Source organism: Penaeus japonicus, unplaced genomic scaffold (genome assembly GCF_977035675.1).
Source record: "Penaeus japonicus unplaced genomic scaffold, GWHDUDI00000001_assembly GWHDUDI00000012, whole genome shotgun sequence".
Taxonomy (NCBI): domain Eukaryota; kingdom Metazoa; phylum Arthropoda; class Malacostraca; order Decapoda; family Penaeidae; genus Penaeus; species Penaeus japonicus.
In genome coordinates this window covers 7,041,394-7,058,893 of record NW_028234414.1, presented here as the reverse complement: position 1 = coordinate 7,058,893, position 17,500 = coordinate 7,041,394, and the positions used below count along the sequence as shown (strand labels likewise).

Genomic DNA, 17,500 nt, shown 5'->3' with positions numbered 1-17,500 from the left:
AATGTTTTTTATCAGAACTAACACAGCAATAATTGAAAACTATATATCACATTCATACTAGATACAATAAGGTTAAAAATGGCAGGTTATTAACAATATCTGTACAAGGGTGACAAGTAATATATCAAAACCTGTAAAACAGTTATTATGACAAAACTTAATTGGAAGAATCTTATAACTAAAATATCAGTTGATAACCTTTTCTTACAGTGGATGGTCTAAACCTGTATAATATAATCATCATAATAGGCTCAATTCTGATTAAAGGAATGGCTAATGCCCTGATAACATAATTTCAAAGTCTCCACTTCATTTCTATTTCAGCATTTAATCATCATTCCTTTTGTAAAATTATGCAAAGCATAAATGTGCATGCACACACAAAAATGTAAACTTGCATGTGCACATACATGCATGCATGCATACACACACAAACAATTACACATATGTATGTCAAAATGAAATAAATGAAACATATATACAAAAAAGTAAACTAATTTAGAGGCGTGATTACAGTATACAATTTCTTTTGGCACATATTGCCCTATTAATACATTTTATAATATAATAGTATGTCCCTCTTGATTTGTATCAAACAAACCAGCTATTCCTATTTCCGCAATTTTATTTCCTGAAGATATAACGGTTGTTTGGAGTTTCCCTAGAATTAGAAAAGGAACAATTTAGAACATATAAGTAACACACATTGTCTTCTGTCATTTTTTGATGAAATATGACATTTGAACTGATGGAGCGCTCACTTACTTGGCAGCAAGTGGAGTGCGAGTGAGTATGGAGCGACGGCGTGTGTTGGAGGAAGGGAATCCCCCAAGGAGAGTACCACCTTCTGGAGTAGAAAACTGTTGACCTCCCTGGTACACATTTTCATCAGTAACATTAATGAAAGTGTTCCAGTAATCAGTAGAGATTTCAAGTAGCTTTTCCATGACCTGGAAAGATACAGAACTAAGTTGTTGTTTTTCTAAAGAAATATAGTATTAATTATCATTCCATAGCATTACATTTCTGAAATAAACTAGAGCATATTTTATATCCCCTCTTGAGTGGCAATGTCAAACTGGCCACTCAACCAATAAATTCAGTTTCTCTCTTCAAAATAGTTTCAGAAATATCATATCACATTACATAATTAGGAATATCTCTTCAAGATCTTTGTTAAAAAATCTAACTGCATAGTTGTTGCAAAATTAATCAACCTGTGCTTGAAGCAGTTAAACTTACATATTTATGTCACTCTTATGTCCCTTTATAAACTTTAGGATGGTCTTTTTGAAAGAAAGTTTGCTGAAAAAATTACACATTTAAGTACGATACATTCCTGCACACCCAGTAATATTCACCTGTTGATAACATGTTAGCTGTGCAATTTTTGCTGAATTTCTAATCCATAGATAAGTCGAGATACAATAAAAATTATATTGTTATCCCATCAATTTTTGCCATTATTTTTCAAATGTATAGGAAAGAACCTTAGAGGACAGCAAAATTAAGAGAGCCATTGTATTTCTTTCCATATGACGTCACACAGGAGATTGATTAAAACCAAATGCTTGTGACATCATCAAGCATAGGCTTAAGAGTTGATGCATTAAAAGCAGAAGTCATGGCAGACTCAAGATAACTCAACAAAAATGCAGCTTATGAGCTTGTAATAGTGCAAAAAAAAAAAAAAATCCTACTGTAGAAAATTACAATGAAATTCACATTTTCAATTCTATTCACAACTTTTACTTCAGATTTGCCTGCACTTCACAAAATATTTACATAACACGATTCAGACCAATACTTAAAAGAGCATGAGGTATAATAAACTTTTCATGCTGATGTAAATATTACTCTGAATTGCTGTGTAACAAATTTGTGCTAAGGGACGTGGGAATGTTTCGTTCCCCCCAGATGACAATCCTATCACATCATGATCTCTCTTTCAAAACACAAGTTTTACAACAATACATATCGGGCCTACAAAAAGCGTTCTGAGAGGCACAGCATGGCATTACACTGGGAGAGATCTTGCATTTGTTATCTAGCCTGCAAGAGCATTAAGCAAATATAAGCCTCGGCTTGAATGGGTTAAACCATTCAAACCGGGGCTTATATTTGCTTAACGGTCGCAATACCGGGGTTCTCGACCGCATAAGCCTAACGCCTCGAGATTCTCGGATGTACAAGCCGCGAGCTTGGGCTGCCCGCTTGCTCAACCCGAGCACGCGACTTGCCCTCATAGCTCGTTCCGGGCGTCTGACGCAAAAAGCACAAAACGTGTCAGTATGTCAACCGGTGCGAATGGGTTAAAGGACAGTGACCTACCATTTGCTGCTGACGAGTTTCTGTCAGCATAGTGGCTGGATCAGGTTCTGGTACAGAGTATCCTACTAGTGTTGGTCCAAACACCTTGGCTAGGTTGCTAGCAGGCATTTTGCATTCAGGACATTCAGCTACCCTGCAAATACAAAAAGGGTTATAAACATTTATAAAAAGGATGAGAAAGATACTAGACATGGTAAAAAATGAAGCCTTTGATAAAAATTGCTCTTATCTGCTCCAAGTTAATCCTGCACAATCACAGCAGTTGCATAGTGCACTCAAAAGCCAGGAATGATAAAAATAAGAGGAATACCCCCCTTCCTACAAACCTTATAGAACCAATCACAACTCCACTGCCCTTTCTTCTATTCTGCTATATGTCACAAGATCAGACCTACTAGAATATAGAAATTGGAAAAAAAGTACCCAACAAAATCCACATGTGGGGAGAAGAATTGAATTCTCTTGGGAACAGAAATACAGAAATATTATATCTAAAAAAAAAAAAAAAAAAAAAAAAAAATTATCTCTAAGATACTAGCAAATTGTCAATCAATTACCAACACTAAATGTAATGTTAAACAAGTGGAAAGAATCACCTTTGGTGCACCAGACAAAGACAAAAGAGAATGGGAAAGAAGTAGTTATTGCCAATCATGGGACATGGTTAAGTTGTTGAGCAAGGTAACTCTTCACAAATGAATCTCATGAAGCTCATTGGCATGTCACACCTTTCCTTATTTGAAAAGAAACTGTCGCTGGTAGCGTGCCATGCAATGAGGTTCTCCCAGTGCTGTGGCTGCCTGACCCACTGCTCTTGTGGTGCGTACAGTCTTCCTGGCAGTATCATTGGTTGCAGGTGGGGGACTTCTTAGTGATGAATTCAATACATCGTTCTCAAGCCAGCCACATCTCTCCTATGTTAAAGGCTGTCTATGTTAATTGGGTGGTCTGGTGTCCTCTCTTCAATAATCAAGTTTCTCTGAAGCCTTTCTCGCTAGGTTTTCGATGCGACTCTTTAAGGTCAGCTTTTTATTGAAAATGGTTCCCAGAATTTCTATTTGCTGTCATGTACATATTGTATTTCCATTAAAGTTCACTAGGATGTTAGTGTTAGATCTCTCAATGACCATGAGCTGGCTTTTGTTTGGAATAAAGGAAACCTGCCAGTTCACCCCCCCTGCTTGATATTTGTGTAAGTATTCTATTAAGCCTTGTTATGGTGTGTGGTTCATAGCTAATGGACGCTTTGGTTTCAGGGATGAGGTGAAGCAAATCGTTAAAGAAAATGTTCCTTGGGGGACACCTGCCTTAATATCATAATGGGCAGAGTATTTTCCATTAACCCATTCGCGCCGGATGACGTGCTGAAACGTTTCGTGGTTTTTGTGTCAGACGCCAGTGACTAGATATCTGGGCAAGGCCGGTGCTCGGGGTGAGCGAGCGGGCAGCCCAGGCTCGCGGCTTGTGCGCCTCGAGAATCTCGAGGCGTTAGGCTTATGCGTTCGAAAACCCTGGCATTACAATTATGCAAAGCCGGAATCGCCCCAGCGTGAGTGGGTTAAGGACTACTTTCTTGTCAGAGGCATTTTTGCACACAGGACCAAACCACGGCTGATCAGATGGTTTCATTGAGTGGGTAGTGTGGTACTAACCAATCCTACAACTTCAGTACAGTAGACAATGAAGGAATTTACTTGCTGATCTATGTCTCTTTGCAATATGTCCTTCCACTGTAGGCAAGTCAGAGCCTCCCTCTCTCTCTCACTCCCCTCTCCCTCTCTTTCCTTCCCTCCCTTTCTCTCCTCTCCCCCCCCTCTCTCTCAACTTCCCTCTTCCTCTCCCCCTCTCTCCCCTTCAATACTACTCTCCCTTCCTCTACCTCTGCTCCTCCCTTCTGCCCCTCTTTCTCTTCCCTTCTGTTCTTTTTCTTTTTTTCATTTCTGTTCTCTTCATTGTTGCACACTACCAGCGACAGTTTCTCTTAAGATACGGAAAGTTGTGGAATGAATTCACATATATCTTTAATGTGGAAGCTTACTCCTAACAAAGTTTCAAATGCAAAGCTCATGTATGATTAAAATTCACAGATAACCAATGTTAACCAACATGATTGTGTAAATAATGCATAATATATAATTGTATACCTTGTACATTATCTAAGGTTAGACTTTAACCCACACAGGACGGGTGGTACAGCATGTGTACCGCGCATTCAAAAGCCCAGTTGCCGGGCGGCACAGTATTGTGCCAGCCATTCAATTGATTTAGGCCTAATAATTCGAACGCCCCAGCATTTGGACATTCTAGGCTAGAATTCCCCCGTCGGGAATGGGTTAAGATAAGAATAATTAATTATGTTATCCTTAATCTATAAAAGCATTTAATATGACCATAATATGTCTGCATTTACTATGATCATATTATGTGTATAAATCGTAACCAAAACAATGCATTTGTAATAAAGTATGAAAAAAAAGAGAAAGAGATAGATAGAGGAAGGAAGGAAGGAAGGAAGGAGAGAGGAGAGAGAAGAGAGAAGAGAGAAGAAAGAAGAGAGAGAGAAGAAAGAAGAGCGAAGAAAGAGAGAAGAGAGAAGAGAGAAGAGAGAAGAGAGAGAGCAGAGAGAAAAGAGAGAGAGGAGAGAGAAAAGAGAGAGAGAAGAGAGAAGAGAGAAGAGAGAAAAGAGAGAGAGAAGAGAGAAGAGAGAAGAGAGAAAAGAGAGAGAGAAGAGAGAAGAGAGAAAAGAGAGAGAGAAGAGAGAGAGAAATCAAGAGATAATAAGAAATATATATATATATATATATATATATATATATATATATATATATATATATATATATATATATACACATATACATATAACTATAAATACTAATAATGACAATAGATAAAAAATAACAAATATAATAAACAACTCAGGATGGTAATAACCAACCATCCCCATCAGCCACCTTACCTTTGAAGATGTGTCATGATCCAAGCCAAAGTATCCCTGTTGGGCTGTGGTAGTTCTGAGATTGCCTGGTAGAGAGCTGCAAGGGCATCCTGGGCCTCTGACTTCTCTGCAGCACTTGTGAAGTCTCGCCAGAGAAGGTGGGTAACTAGTGGCTCCTTTAACGACCGCATGAAGTCTTTCAGAGCACCACACACAACATGGACATCGAGCTGGGACAGGTTGGGCATGCCTTTCCCTCGCAGGAACTGATCCTAGAAAAGAAGAACTGGTTTTTAACAGGTTATCATGACTAAATGTCACACATGTATATCCTATGCAGTTTTTGCATAGACTGACATAGCATTAGGAGGAGAAAGAATAAAAGAGGAAGAAATGATATCAACAAAAATTATAATAACAGTAATAACAAATATTGATAAGAAAAACTGTTTAATAATAACGGTAATATTTCAAAACTGCAATGACAAAAAAAAAGTCATTATAAAACAGTATGTATAACAAACAACAATAACAAAAGAAAAGATTCAAAACCTTCAGTTCCTTCACATCCTTTTCTGATCCCGGTACTCGATAGATTCCAACTTCACTTAAGCCACGGTTCTCCACCTCATTTGTGCAGTGAACCACCAAGGCTGGAACCATTGGAGGCACTCGAGATGTATAGTCGGCAATGGTTCCCTGTTGAGTAATCCATTATGTGAATATGAAGTATTTGAATAATAAGGATCTCTGAGTCTATCAAATCAGATATCCTAATTTTCAGAAGGGGAATAGTTCTGTCAATCTGATACAAATACTTTCCGCGATTAAGTAATATAAATTCATCGTAAAATTATAATTCCCCCTCTTAGAAATAAATATATCATTTTAGTTCAAATGCATATCAATGTAAATGTACATGTGGGGTTGAAGTCACATACTTGGAAAGAAACGGACTTGTTTCTACTAATATTCTTAACTGCACATTCACAGAATAACTAGTGGATGGAGCCAAACCATGTCATGCAGCTGTTACTGTCAGGTTAGGCCACTGACAATGCACCGTCCATTATGAGTTTTGTTTTGCTTTCTTTTAGTTATCTTTTTATTTTTTTACACATAGGATCCACAATTGCCTAATCACCTAGGAGTCACATTTAGTATGTGTACCTGTTTACCTCATGCCTTGATTAAAAAAGAAAAAGCCCATTTCTATCATCATTATTAACCTAATCATGATGATAATGATACTTTGTTAAAATTTATGCCTACTAATTGACTCCTTGGTGACAACACCCTTGAGACATCAATGTTTAAAATAATAAACTGGACAGTACATATATGCATTTACCAATTGTCCCTTTGCAGTCGGAGTGTTGGCTATGGGAACACAAGGGAGTGGCACATATTCACGGCACTCTGGGTGACAGGTAGCGCGGCAGTCTCGGCACTTAAGTGCAATCTTGCCAAACTTAATTCTAAAATAAAAATTTGACAATCATGGACATGTACCAGAATATTACAAAGTAGAAATGATCAATTTACACATAAAAGATTTATGTCATGATAAGGAAAATATAAATACTGATGAACTAAAGAAATATCTAAATATCACCTTGCACATACTTTTTCAGTATATAATAATAGGAAAAGTAAACAATGTTTAAGGACACAAGTAGGAACTGTTCAAGTCAAGGACTTGATACTACTCTAATTCATTTAAAGATCTATTCTATAATAATCTTCTAAGATCCAGACCTGAGCAAAATCACTCACCTTTTGCCACATGGCTGACAATGTTCAGTCTTGTATATAGTCTTGGTGTAGAATGCATGAGGTCTTTGGTTTATCTTTGTAACTGAGGAATGGGTGCGTAATGCTGGTGTGATTGGTGTATGTGTAGGAGTGTAGTACAACTGACCTGCTCCTTGTTTCTGAGTAAGAAAAAGAATATTAACAAAAATTAACATAAATATCTTACATTATGTCTATGTGTAACAAGCTCTATAAACACTTCATTTATAGTTATCTTTAACAAACTCTTAATTCACATACAAATTAAAAATAAGAATTTTCTCTAAAGAAAGTAAACTTAGGATGAGACAACTAGACAATCCAAATCTCCTTCTTTTTTTTGCTTCTATTGACATTTACTAATATTCTACCTGTGGTAATCGAATAGTACTTTACCTGGGGTGTTATAGGATTTGGAAGGAGCTGTGGCGAGTATGCACTCTGAGGAATATGTGGAGTCGAGGGCGGATGAGGAGTGTGGCTTTGGATAGGTTTCTTGAGTTGATTAACTTCAGTCTCTTCATCTGCAAAGAAAGGATTATAAGGCAATGTGCATATCATGTGAAAAGATGTTAATGAAAGACTTTCTGGTTTTCTTTGGTCATTTACATCATGAAAAAAATTTCTTTGGCATATAACAAATACAAATGTTACATGAAACTTCTCTTATATGCTGGTAAGATTTGATGGGCCTTTCTATCTTTCTTTCTTTTTCATCTCACTTTAAAAAGCATCACACATTCTGTGAAGTATCACTAACATACAAGTAATCTTATTTTAAAAGAAAGATAGAAAAGATGGTGTGACTGCACTGAAGTAGACAAGAGTGATCAATATAGAAAAGGGAAACACTTGGATTAGTGAATGATGAAAACTGATTGGGGAAATTACTGCAGCTCATGTGTGGCTCAAGTTTCTGCAGGTTGCTGCAGATCAAGTTTCTCTTGAGCTATGGGCTGGGTTAATCAGCTTGCAGCCAAGGGACTCTAATATACAAAGTCTACAATTCCTACCATTTTCACTGAAATTTCAATTTTCTGTCATCTGATTGTAGTTCAGGTCTAGCTACTTCCCCTTGAAGTCCCCAATATCTATGACAAATCCAGTAGCCTGATATATCCCCCAGCCAATCAGTGACTTCTGGAAGCATTATTTGCCATTATTGTTTAACTCCAATCAATCTAACACCTCAGGCTATTCCTACAAACTGGCTGTGGCCAACCACTACGCACCTAATCACCTGGCGGCAAGTGTTGCCATATGATACGATATCATGTCACCTGGTGTTAATGGGATAAATGACATATATGAAAACAATGAAGTGTTCTGGAAGCATTTGCCTCCTTATATTTAAAAAACTTCATTTAGAAAAAAATGTTGGGGTGACAAAGCATTAGTTATACATTTGTGTTTTAATAACATATCCAATATATACAGAAATAATAAATCCTATTTAAATTCTCATTAAGCAAGCATCACCACTGCATATGCTAAAAACATCCTTATTATCATTATCATCTACATTACAAACCATTTTCATAGATACCCCATTTGTTGAAACTAGTAAACTAATTTTACTGAAAACTTGATAGTGATGAGTTTGTCTCTGTGGTTCTACAGCCCCTAAATATAAACACAAATATACTAACTTCTGCTGTGACAGAAATAAGACTCACTATTTCTACAAGGAAGCTTCCCTTTAACAGCTCTCTCCTACATGATGTAACTCCATTAGCTCTTGAACTTAATGGCATGATAATACAGACTATCATGGTTTAAAGGATTATAGCTACACACACACTTAACAATGAGGAGAGAGCCTGTTAATCTTCTTTAAAAAGTAATATTTGCATTGTACCTCTTCGTAGATGCCCCCCTCCACTAGCCCTACTTATTCCTCCTCCTGATTGTCAACATGAAAACCTCACTGCCTTGACCTTCTCAGGTTTAGCCTTCCCTATTGATGTGTGATGCTCCTTGAAACCGCCTTCCCCACTTCCTGTATTACCAAATGAACATATTTTTAAGTACATACATTTGAATGATTGAGATTGTTGAATGGTGATGGAAATACATGCATGGTGTGGCGTAGTCTTTTTGCAATTAGTAGCAGGTACACTAACTGCTGTAAACAAACAAACAAAGTAGTAAAGGTCTCACAGGTTCACTGCTCCATTGGTCAATAAGAATGAATCCCTTGAAATGTCAATTTAATGCTTCTTCTTGTATTTTTATTCTACATTCATGACTATAATTAGTGAAAACTATGTTGCAAGGGGTGAATCATTAAAGAGAGGGAACAATCATCTTTAAAATTAATCCAAAAGACAAAAACTGATTCTTTAAATAATGCATTTTGCACAAACACTGAACAGCCCACATAGCGCACTCGCTCTTGCTCTCTCTCTCTCACACACATACACATACACCCCACCCCATACACACGCGCAAGCACCACCCACCCCACACACACGCACACGCAAAACCCAACCCCACACACACGCACACGCAAATCCCAACCCTCCACATGCACACGCAAAACCCAATGCCACACATGCACGCACACAACCCCCCCCCCCCCACATACACACGCACACGCACACACCCACACCCACACAAAAACATCAAGCTAAAGTAGAAATGTGGAAAAGCTCCAGATTTAACCCATTTGCGCCAGTTGACGTGCTGACATGTTTTGTGGTTTTTGCGTCAGACGCCCGGGACGAGATATGAGGGCAAGCCCGGCGCTCGGGGTGAGCGAGCGGGCAGTGCAGGCTCGCGGCTTGTGCATCCGAGAATCTCGAGGCGTTAGGCTTATGCGTTTGAAAACCCCCGGTATTACCACTGTGCAAAGCCCTGGCGTGAATGGGTTAAGGGAGTATGGTAGCTACAACCAATCTACTTGAGATGGGAAGTACCAACTACTGCACCTGCTAGGAAAAGAGCTCCAAAACAACCATTGGTACCTTTGCTGGTACAGGACCCCAAAAATGTGTATATGGGGTAGTACTATCTAACATTAATTAATATTTTTGGGGAGAAATACAGCTAGGGACAACAGCAGTAGCTTTAGATCCGTTTTCTTAGTAATTGCAGTAATCAGTACTATTTGGTATATACATTAATGAGTGAATAACAATTTCAATGTGTAACAGTACTAACAGTGCTCCTTAATTCTGCTTTGTATTATCATCATTTACTAATTGTCCAATTTTACTATTCCTTCCACTTAACAATCAGACACTAAGTAATGATATTTTCCAAGCACCATTAATAAATACTATTATTAGCCTGATGTAAAAGATAAAAAAGAGAGATGTAAAGAGTACCTTGTGTGCAATTCAAAAGAAATAAATTTCAATGAGTGAATAGAAGGAAAGCAAGCCATAATCTGAAAATACATTGCCTTGATTCACATTAAGAGGTGTTCTGCAATTTCTTGATATGTTGCTAGTTAGCAATAAGTTTTATTCAGTACTTATCCGTTTTTTAAAGTTTAACCTCTGAAAATACCCACATGTACTTATCAAAAAGCTGCCCAAAACTTCCACATTGATCAAGATCCAAGATATGGCTTTGAGGAAAGTTACATACTTGACAAACATGCATTCCAAGTGGGAGTGAGGCATGCAGTGGAAAAAGTGTCACAGCTGTACTGATCTATATTACTGTCACCTGAAGAACAGAAAGAAGTTATTTATACCGTATAATTTACCTAGTCTGTAAGAGAACAAAAGGAAATATAGCGATGACAATCAGCTAAATCAAATACTTTATAATAGTTAGAACAAGGAAAAATATTTTTTGGTGTTGTACAAATGTAAAGAGGAGAAAAGAAAATTTAAGAAATATCTAAGATTATTGAGAAAGCAGCTGCACTAAAGACCTCTGAAGAATCTAAGGTTTTGATGCCATTTTTTTTCCTGTCAATTGCACAGGCAGAAAAAATAAATAGGCATTTATAAATGAACCAATGTTTTTAATTACCTGTGGAAAGTGGAGGTGCTGATGGCTTGACTTTCATCTCAGTATGGATCTTCTTTATTTCATCACCTTGTGTATAGTATGTGAATTGTGTTTTGACCTCATGGCACTGCCTCTCCTTAAAGAAAATATTAAGCATTTGCATACAATAAAAAAAAAAAAAATAAATAAATAAATAAAAATAAAATATGTATGAAGCAAAACATATCACATACAAATATATACATAAATATTCAATTTAAAGCTGCAATTACCTCGCTCCTCCTGCCTGAGCGCCTCTTTCCCTTAGAGGAATCCTGGCGTTCTGGCGAGGACCTACGCTTGAAGGATCGTCCTGACCTGAGACGTGATTCTTCCAAGTCATCCTCAGTGATATCAATATCTGATACACTAAGGATGGAACCTAAAGAAAACATAATTGATTACCATGAATCTAACAATAAAACCAGATAATTGAGAAGGTAGAGAAAAAATAGAGAACTCTATGCAGCTATAAAGTATTACATGGTGTTTATTAAAAAAAGATTATTCTTAAACATTGGAAAGGCACTATCAAATTTCTGAGTATGTAAACTCTCCCAATCTAAGCAGTACCCACCCATAGTGTCATTGTCTTCTGTGATAGTAGAAAGGGGTCCTGGTGACAAGTCTCTCATACTTCGACGCTGATTTGATCCCGTTCCAGTAAAGGTAAATGAATGCTGCAACTGCTGTAGCCTTTCTCTGGTCTCATTTACCTGACCTCTTCCCAAAAGCTCCATGACCAAACCAATCTGTCCTGCCTGAAAAATTTACAAGACTGGTTATAAATGAACCAATAACTAAATTAAAATAAACTACACATAAATACCTTGGTAAATATACATAAGAATGATTTACAGACACACACACAAAAACTATGATTTATGTTTTTTCTCAGTAATCACACATATTACGTATAAATTAACATTCAAAAGATCAATGACTTATATTTTCCTTTCTATATCTTAACCCAATGATGACGGTGTGTCACACCCATGTGACACAGCTAAATGCCTGATGAAAGGGCAACACACACCAGTGTGATGTTTCCAATGCAATATGGCATAGGCCAGGCATAGGGGGTTTCCACTTCTCGCCAGGCCCGTCGGTACCAGTAAGCATAATTCAGTAACACATTCAATAAAGATATGTATATAAACCTCACTCAAACTCAGTCACTCTAGACACAGCCAGAGATTCAAGTCTTTGTCAGGGAAGATTATTTAACCCATTCACGCCAGCTGACTTACTATCACGTTCAGTGGTTTTTGGGTCAGACGCCAGCAGCAAGATATTTAGTCCGGGTGATAGGGCATACAGCACTCGCTCGCAGCACACCAGAGGCGCTTTATTTCAGAGCAAGGGAGCTTCATGCAACATATCGCCACCATTAGCCCTGTTTCATTTGCTCATTATAATACTAGAACCATTTTTACGTTCATCTTTATTTTCTCTTCTTTTTTTCACTGTTTAGTGAGACTTATATGTGCCATTTGACAGACTTTATTAATGTTGCAGTAGACTTTACTCTTGTAAAGAAATAGAAAGAAATAACCATTCACATGGAAGGTTACTTGAATAGATGGGGAAGAGGAAGAAAACCTGTGCTTATGATAGCAAGTGTTACAGCACAAGACAGCCATAATGACACTAGTAAATTGTAGACACTGCATGGTCTGGGTCACGGTCTCCTCACCTTTGACTGAATTTCTTTTTCCCCAAAATACAAGCAAGTTAATGTTTTAGTTGTACAACTAACACATCATACCAATTGCTACTTGGTATACCTTTGCTGATATATCATATATTTATAGGTGACTGCGCACATAGCAGGTGGCCGTAGCTTGAACAGGCAAATATCCCAAAGCATTTGGCCTACACATTTCGAAATACCCTGGCATTTAGACTGGGTAGTCAAAACTGTCCCAGCATTATCAGGTTAAGGTGTATCCTGTTTTTGCCACCACGTTGAGTGGTGGCATGACCAGCTGCCAGGACATGATATTGTCATGGCAATCCTTCTGGCCAACATGCTTGGTGATCAAACACATAGTGCTTAGCTGCAACCAGAGCGGGCAAATAGCCTGAGGTATTAGGCTTAAGTTTGAAATAACCCAGCTTTTCAAGCATTTGGAGCCAAAATAGCCCTGTTGGCAACAGATTAATGACCTTTGCTGTCTTCGTTATTTGCAATACATCCGAATTCCTTTTGAGCTAAATTTAGTAAATAACGATGACTCAAAATATATTGAATATCTAAAGATATCAGCAACTAGGCTAGCATGATAACTGGTCGTCATGCACAATTATCTGAATATTGCTCATCTTCGTACATACAAATACACACAACCTGAAACTATAGGTTTCTTCCTGATTGGATGTGTAAAACGAAAACATGTTCAAACACTATATTAACCCATTGGAGCTGGTTGACGTGATGACACTTTTGTGGTTTTTGCATTAGACGCCCGGGATGAGATATGAAGGCAAGCCCTGCGCTCGGGTTGAGCAAGCGGGCAGCCCAGGCTTGCGGCTTGTGCGTCCAAGAATCTCGAGGCGTTAGGCTTATGCGTTCGAAATCTCCGATATTGTAACCGTGCAAAGGCGGAACGGCCCCGGCATGAATGGGTTAATAAACAACAACAAAAATACTTAATTTGAATACTTGGCAAAGTGAACTTAAGAATGGATATTTCTATCAAAAGTCAAATAAGAAATTTTGAATCTGAGACACTGAAAATATTATACACTTTTACGAATAGTTTGACTTGAACTATATAGACTTAGTCATCAGCTTCACCTGCTTTATCTGTTATTGTAGATGTGGTCATATCATATTTCAACTATTTTGCAATTAGTGGAAACTGTTTATATGCCCTTCTATCTAAAGAGGCAAACTGTTCACAATAATATCAGTATCATAGATAATACATCAATCTAATTTAATGTGCAAAGTAATGATCAGTGCATGTCACTAATATGCAGTGATATGCATATTAGTGACAACCAGTAGGTAGACATATTTTGTGAAAGTAAATCTAGCACAGTAGTGTGAGCTGGTTTGAATTATCATAACTAAATTAGTTTACATGATGGAATGTGAATTGCACCAGAATATATTTGTTTTATGCTTATGTAATTGTCCTGTAGATATCTCACTCGGTTAAAAGTAGAGGAATTACCTACCAAATCATTTTTCTCTTTTTCTGTTGTGATTCTCTTGGCCTTTTCCACATCTAACATGTGTTTTGCATTTTTCAATTTCATCTCCAAGCTCTTAATTTCTTTTTGGTACCTTGCAGCTTGCTCATTTAGACGACTCACTTCTGCTTCAAGTTCCCTTAGTTGGACCCGATTTTTCTCTTCCTGATCTAAAAACTCAAGGAATTCTGCAGAAATGATGAAAGATAATGTAAGGGACATGTTCTTAAAATCAATGAAGATCTACAAGTTTCACTTGAATCTGGGAAATAACAGCTGTTAGCAGTATATGAAAAAGTCTTATAATCAAAGACGTGCACTAAACAAAAAAGTTACATCAATAAATCTTCTTGCTTTTGTTCCCACAGGGAAAAAAATAGGGGACAGACATACTTTCTACTTGCAATCTGTATCTAATGGAATAGAATAACATTTTCATACTTGTGACATAAATTTTTAAGCCTAAAATTTCAAGTTGGGCTAGATGGAGAGGGTTGATTTTCACAACACATTATTTTGTGTGATAAATGTAGCATGTTGAATCAGTTCATGTATATAAAAGATTTCATACAATTTAAGAATATGCTTTTATTATGATGCAAAATCCCATGTTTAAGCATAAATTTAAAATACTGATATTGTTTACAACTCTTCACATATAAGCTAGGATCTAATTATCAAAACAAATATGCTGAAGGAAATGATAACAATGATTCTGTCAACATCAAAGAATGATTAATAAATGAGCTTGTTCTAAAATAAGTTAATTATTCCCATACTGTTAATAATTATTTAAAATAAATACCAGCAATATGCAACAGCAAAGAAGTTACCTCACAATAAAAGGTGTGAAAAAGAAAAAGAGGAAAAGGAGAGGAGAGGAGACATATGTAAACAAGTTGATTAACCTATAAAAAAATCATTGACACATACCATCCACAGGCACACATTCATGAATAGGTTTTAAAATGTTGAAGCACTAATTTTTCTCTAGAAAAATATAAACAATAATTGCAAAAACTATATATTGTACATATAATAGATAGCACTAATCAACTATACATACTGTACTCTGCTGGATCTGCGAGAACCTGCATCTGGCGCATCAGGTCATCAAATTGTGCTGAGAGGGACTCCATTTTGGTGCTGAATTAGGTTAATTTCTGTAAGATTAAAGAAATTTCAGAAACTATATAATTAATTAATACACCTTAACCCACACAGGACGGGTGGTACAGCATGTGTACCGCGCATTCAAAAGCCCAGTTGCCGGGCGGCACAGTATTGTGCCGGCCTTTCAATTGATTTAGGCCTAATAATTCGAACGCCCCGGCATTAGGACATTCAAGGCTAGAATTCCCCCGTCGGGGATGGGTTAAAACATCTCAATCAAACATTAACTTGAGGTTTAAGCAGTCATGGAGATAATAAAACCAAAGCTCACAGTCTTGTACAATACCATAGGATTTTACCATAATCTTAATTCCATTGATTTCTATGTATTTTTTGGTTGTTTTCACATCCTCTCTTTTCCTTCTGTAATTTCCTCCCAAGCTATCCAAATCTAAACTGTTGCTAATGGATTTCAAGTATTAAAATGTATTCAATGTACCCAATGCAAGTTCTGTTACTGTAGAATCCTATGTAATGTGTTAGCAATATCCCTACAGAACCTATCAAATAAAAGAAATTTGGGAAAATCTTGCTACTAACAATATCAAAATCTGTGTTGAAATGTAAAGTACGGAGAAAAAAGAAAGAAAGAAAGAAAGAAAGAAAAAAAAAAGTTGTGTGTGTGTGATATGTTTGAATGATTATTACAAAATCATGCGTAAATTTAATATCAACAAAATTGTTATTTTTCTTCCATAATCTCCGTAATGATAGTTTTGAGAGGTGAAAATAATAAAAGTAACATTTATGCAACAACTCCCTCTAGATAATGGTTCCAATAAGTTTCAAACAAATGCATAAACATAATATCAATAGGTTGGTGCAATGGCAGCCAAAGGGAGTCATGTATTTTGAAACATGAGAAAACAAAAGAAACTTTGTTTCAGAGTTCTGTGGTTGGATATAAGTGTGCTGGACTCAGGCATTAGGGTGTGAGTCCTATACCAGCCTCGGGACCAAGAAATAAGCCATTTGTTGCTAAAACTGCTAACCTCATCTTCTAAGAGTTGTCTCCCAAGCTGAGCTGTGACTAACAAGTTATACCATTTAATCATCAATAATATAGACTCTAATGGATTTAGAACCCCAGAATATGTAGAAGAATTTAACCCTATGCAATCGATGCGAGGGATTGGTGAAACAAGGAAGACTCATTTATAACTTAGAGTATTGAAATTCTGCTCACCGTTTTTGTTTCTGCATGCTGTGAGACTAATAGTAAATACTAGTTTGGCAATGACATTTAGACAAATAATGCCTGTAGTTAGTGTTCACAAAGGAGGAATACATTCTTTCCATTCAGTGTAGTATCACTATCACAAATTTGTGGAGGAAGTACAATGTTTGGCAAACATTTTCTTTATTATAACAAAGAAAAGAAACAATTTACAACTATATACATTCCTCCTCCTCAATCCTAGTGCCACTCAGCAAAACAGACAAATTGGCAGTGGTACATTACATGCCTCGCATATGATCACAGTTGCTTATGGCATCAATGTCTTGCCCGTGTATGCAATGTTATAACTTCATTATACACTGTAGGGAATCCTTTTAAACTGAACAGGGTATACTGACATACTACCACAGAAAACATTTACAAGGACACACCACCTAAACATAATATTCATATTGGTTCACTCCACAAAACCACAATCTTTTAAAAAGAGATATGATATGAAGACAACCATTTTCAGATAATATGAACACGAGGAGTCCTACTCGTATGACCTGTACCCTCAAGGATACTGGCACTACTAGTTGTGCAAGCAAGATATAAGGAAATACACCATATGATGACTATTCATGGAATTAGGAACCAATATTAAAATGAAGATATACGATTGGCTGATAGTATTTCTTTGATATAACGTAACAATTTTACAAGCAATAATCAGATTTAACTTCAGGTTGAAAGCCTGTCATCATTGATCAGGTTGTCTGATATTTCACCTAGAAATACTGCACTAACTTTATCTAGCATTTTTCAGCATTCAATTTGTTTCATAAAATATTTTTCAAGCTTGCCTCAGCTGCAGAATGCATCCAAAGAAATAATCT

At 36.9% G+C, this 17,500-nt stretch overlaps 1 protein-coding gene across 6 annotated transcripts in view; it reads right to left on the bottom strand.

The window, feature by feature from the left end:
• LOC122244673 (rac GTPase-activating protein 1) overlaps positions 1-17,500 on the bottom strand; it is a 19,518-nt gene that overhangs the window by 201 nt on the left and 1,817 nt on the right. For 3 of the 6 annotated variants that reach the window (XM_043002640.2, XM_043002639.2, XM_043002637.2), the window contains exons 2-15: positions 15,333-15,429; positions 14,252-14,454; positions 11,643-11,826; positions 11,299-11,447; positions 11,048-11,162; positions 10,655-10,735; positions 7,457-7,584; positions 7,043-7,200; positions 6,618-6,744; positions 5,819-5,965; positions 5,288-5,538; positions 2,332-2,464; positions 766-950; positions 1-661 (exon numbers count right to left, since the gene is read on the bottom strand). The exon at positions 1-661 is cut by the window's left edge and continues 201 nt beyond it. In XM_043002640.2, coding sequence (XP_042858574.2) covers positions 625-661; positions 766-950; positions 2,332-2,464; positions 5,288-5,538; positions 5,819-5,965; positions 6,618-6,744; positions 7,043-7,200; positions 7,457-7,584; positions 10,655-10,735; positions 11,048-11,162; positions 11,299-11,447; positions 11,643-11,826; positions 14,252-14,454; positions 15,333-15,405 — 1,971 coding nt within the window. In that variant the 5' untranslated portion in view covers positions 15,406-15,429 and the 3' untranslated portion in view covers positions 1-624. The remainder of the gene's footprint in view (positions 662-765; positions 951-2,331; positions 2,465-5,287; positions 5,539-5,818; positions 5,966-6,617; positions 6,745-7,042; positions 7,201-7,456; positions 7,585-10,654; positions 10,736-11,047; positions 11,163-11,298; positions 11,448-11,642; positions 11,827-14,251; positions 14,455-15,332; positions 15,430-17,500) is intronic. The other 3 variants (XM_086542336.1, XM_086542335.1, XM_086542334.1) reach the window with 1 other exon arrangement.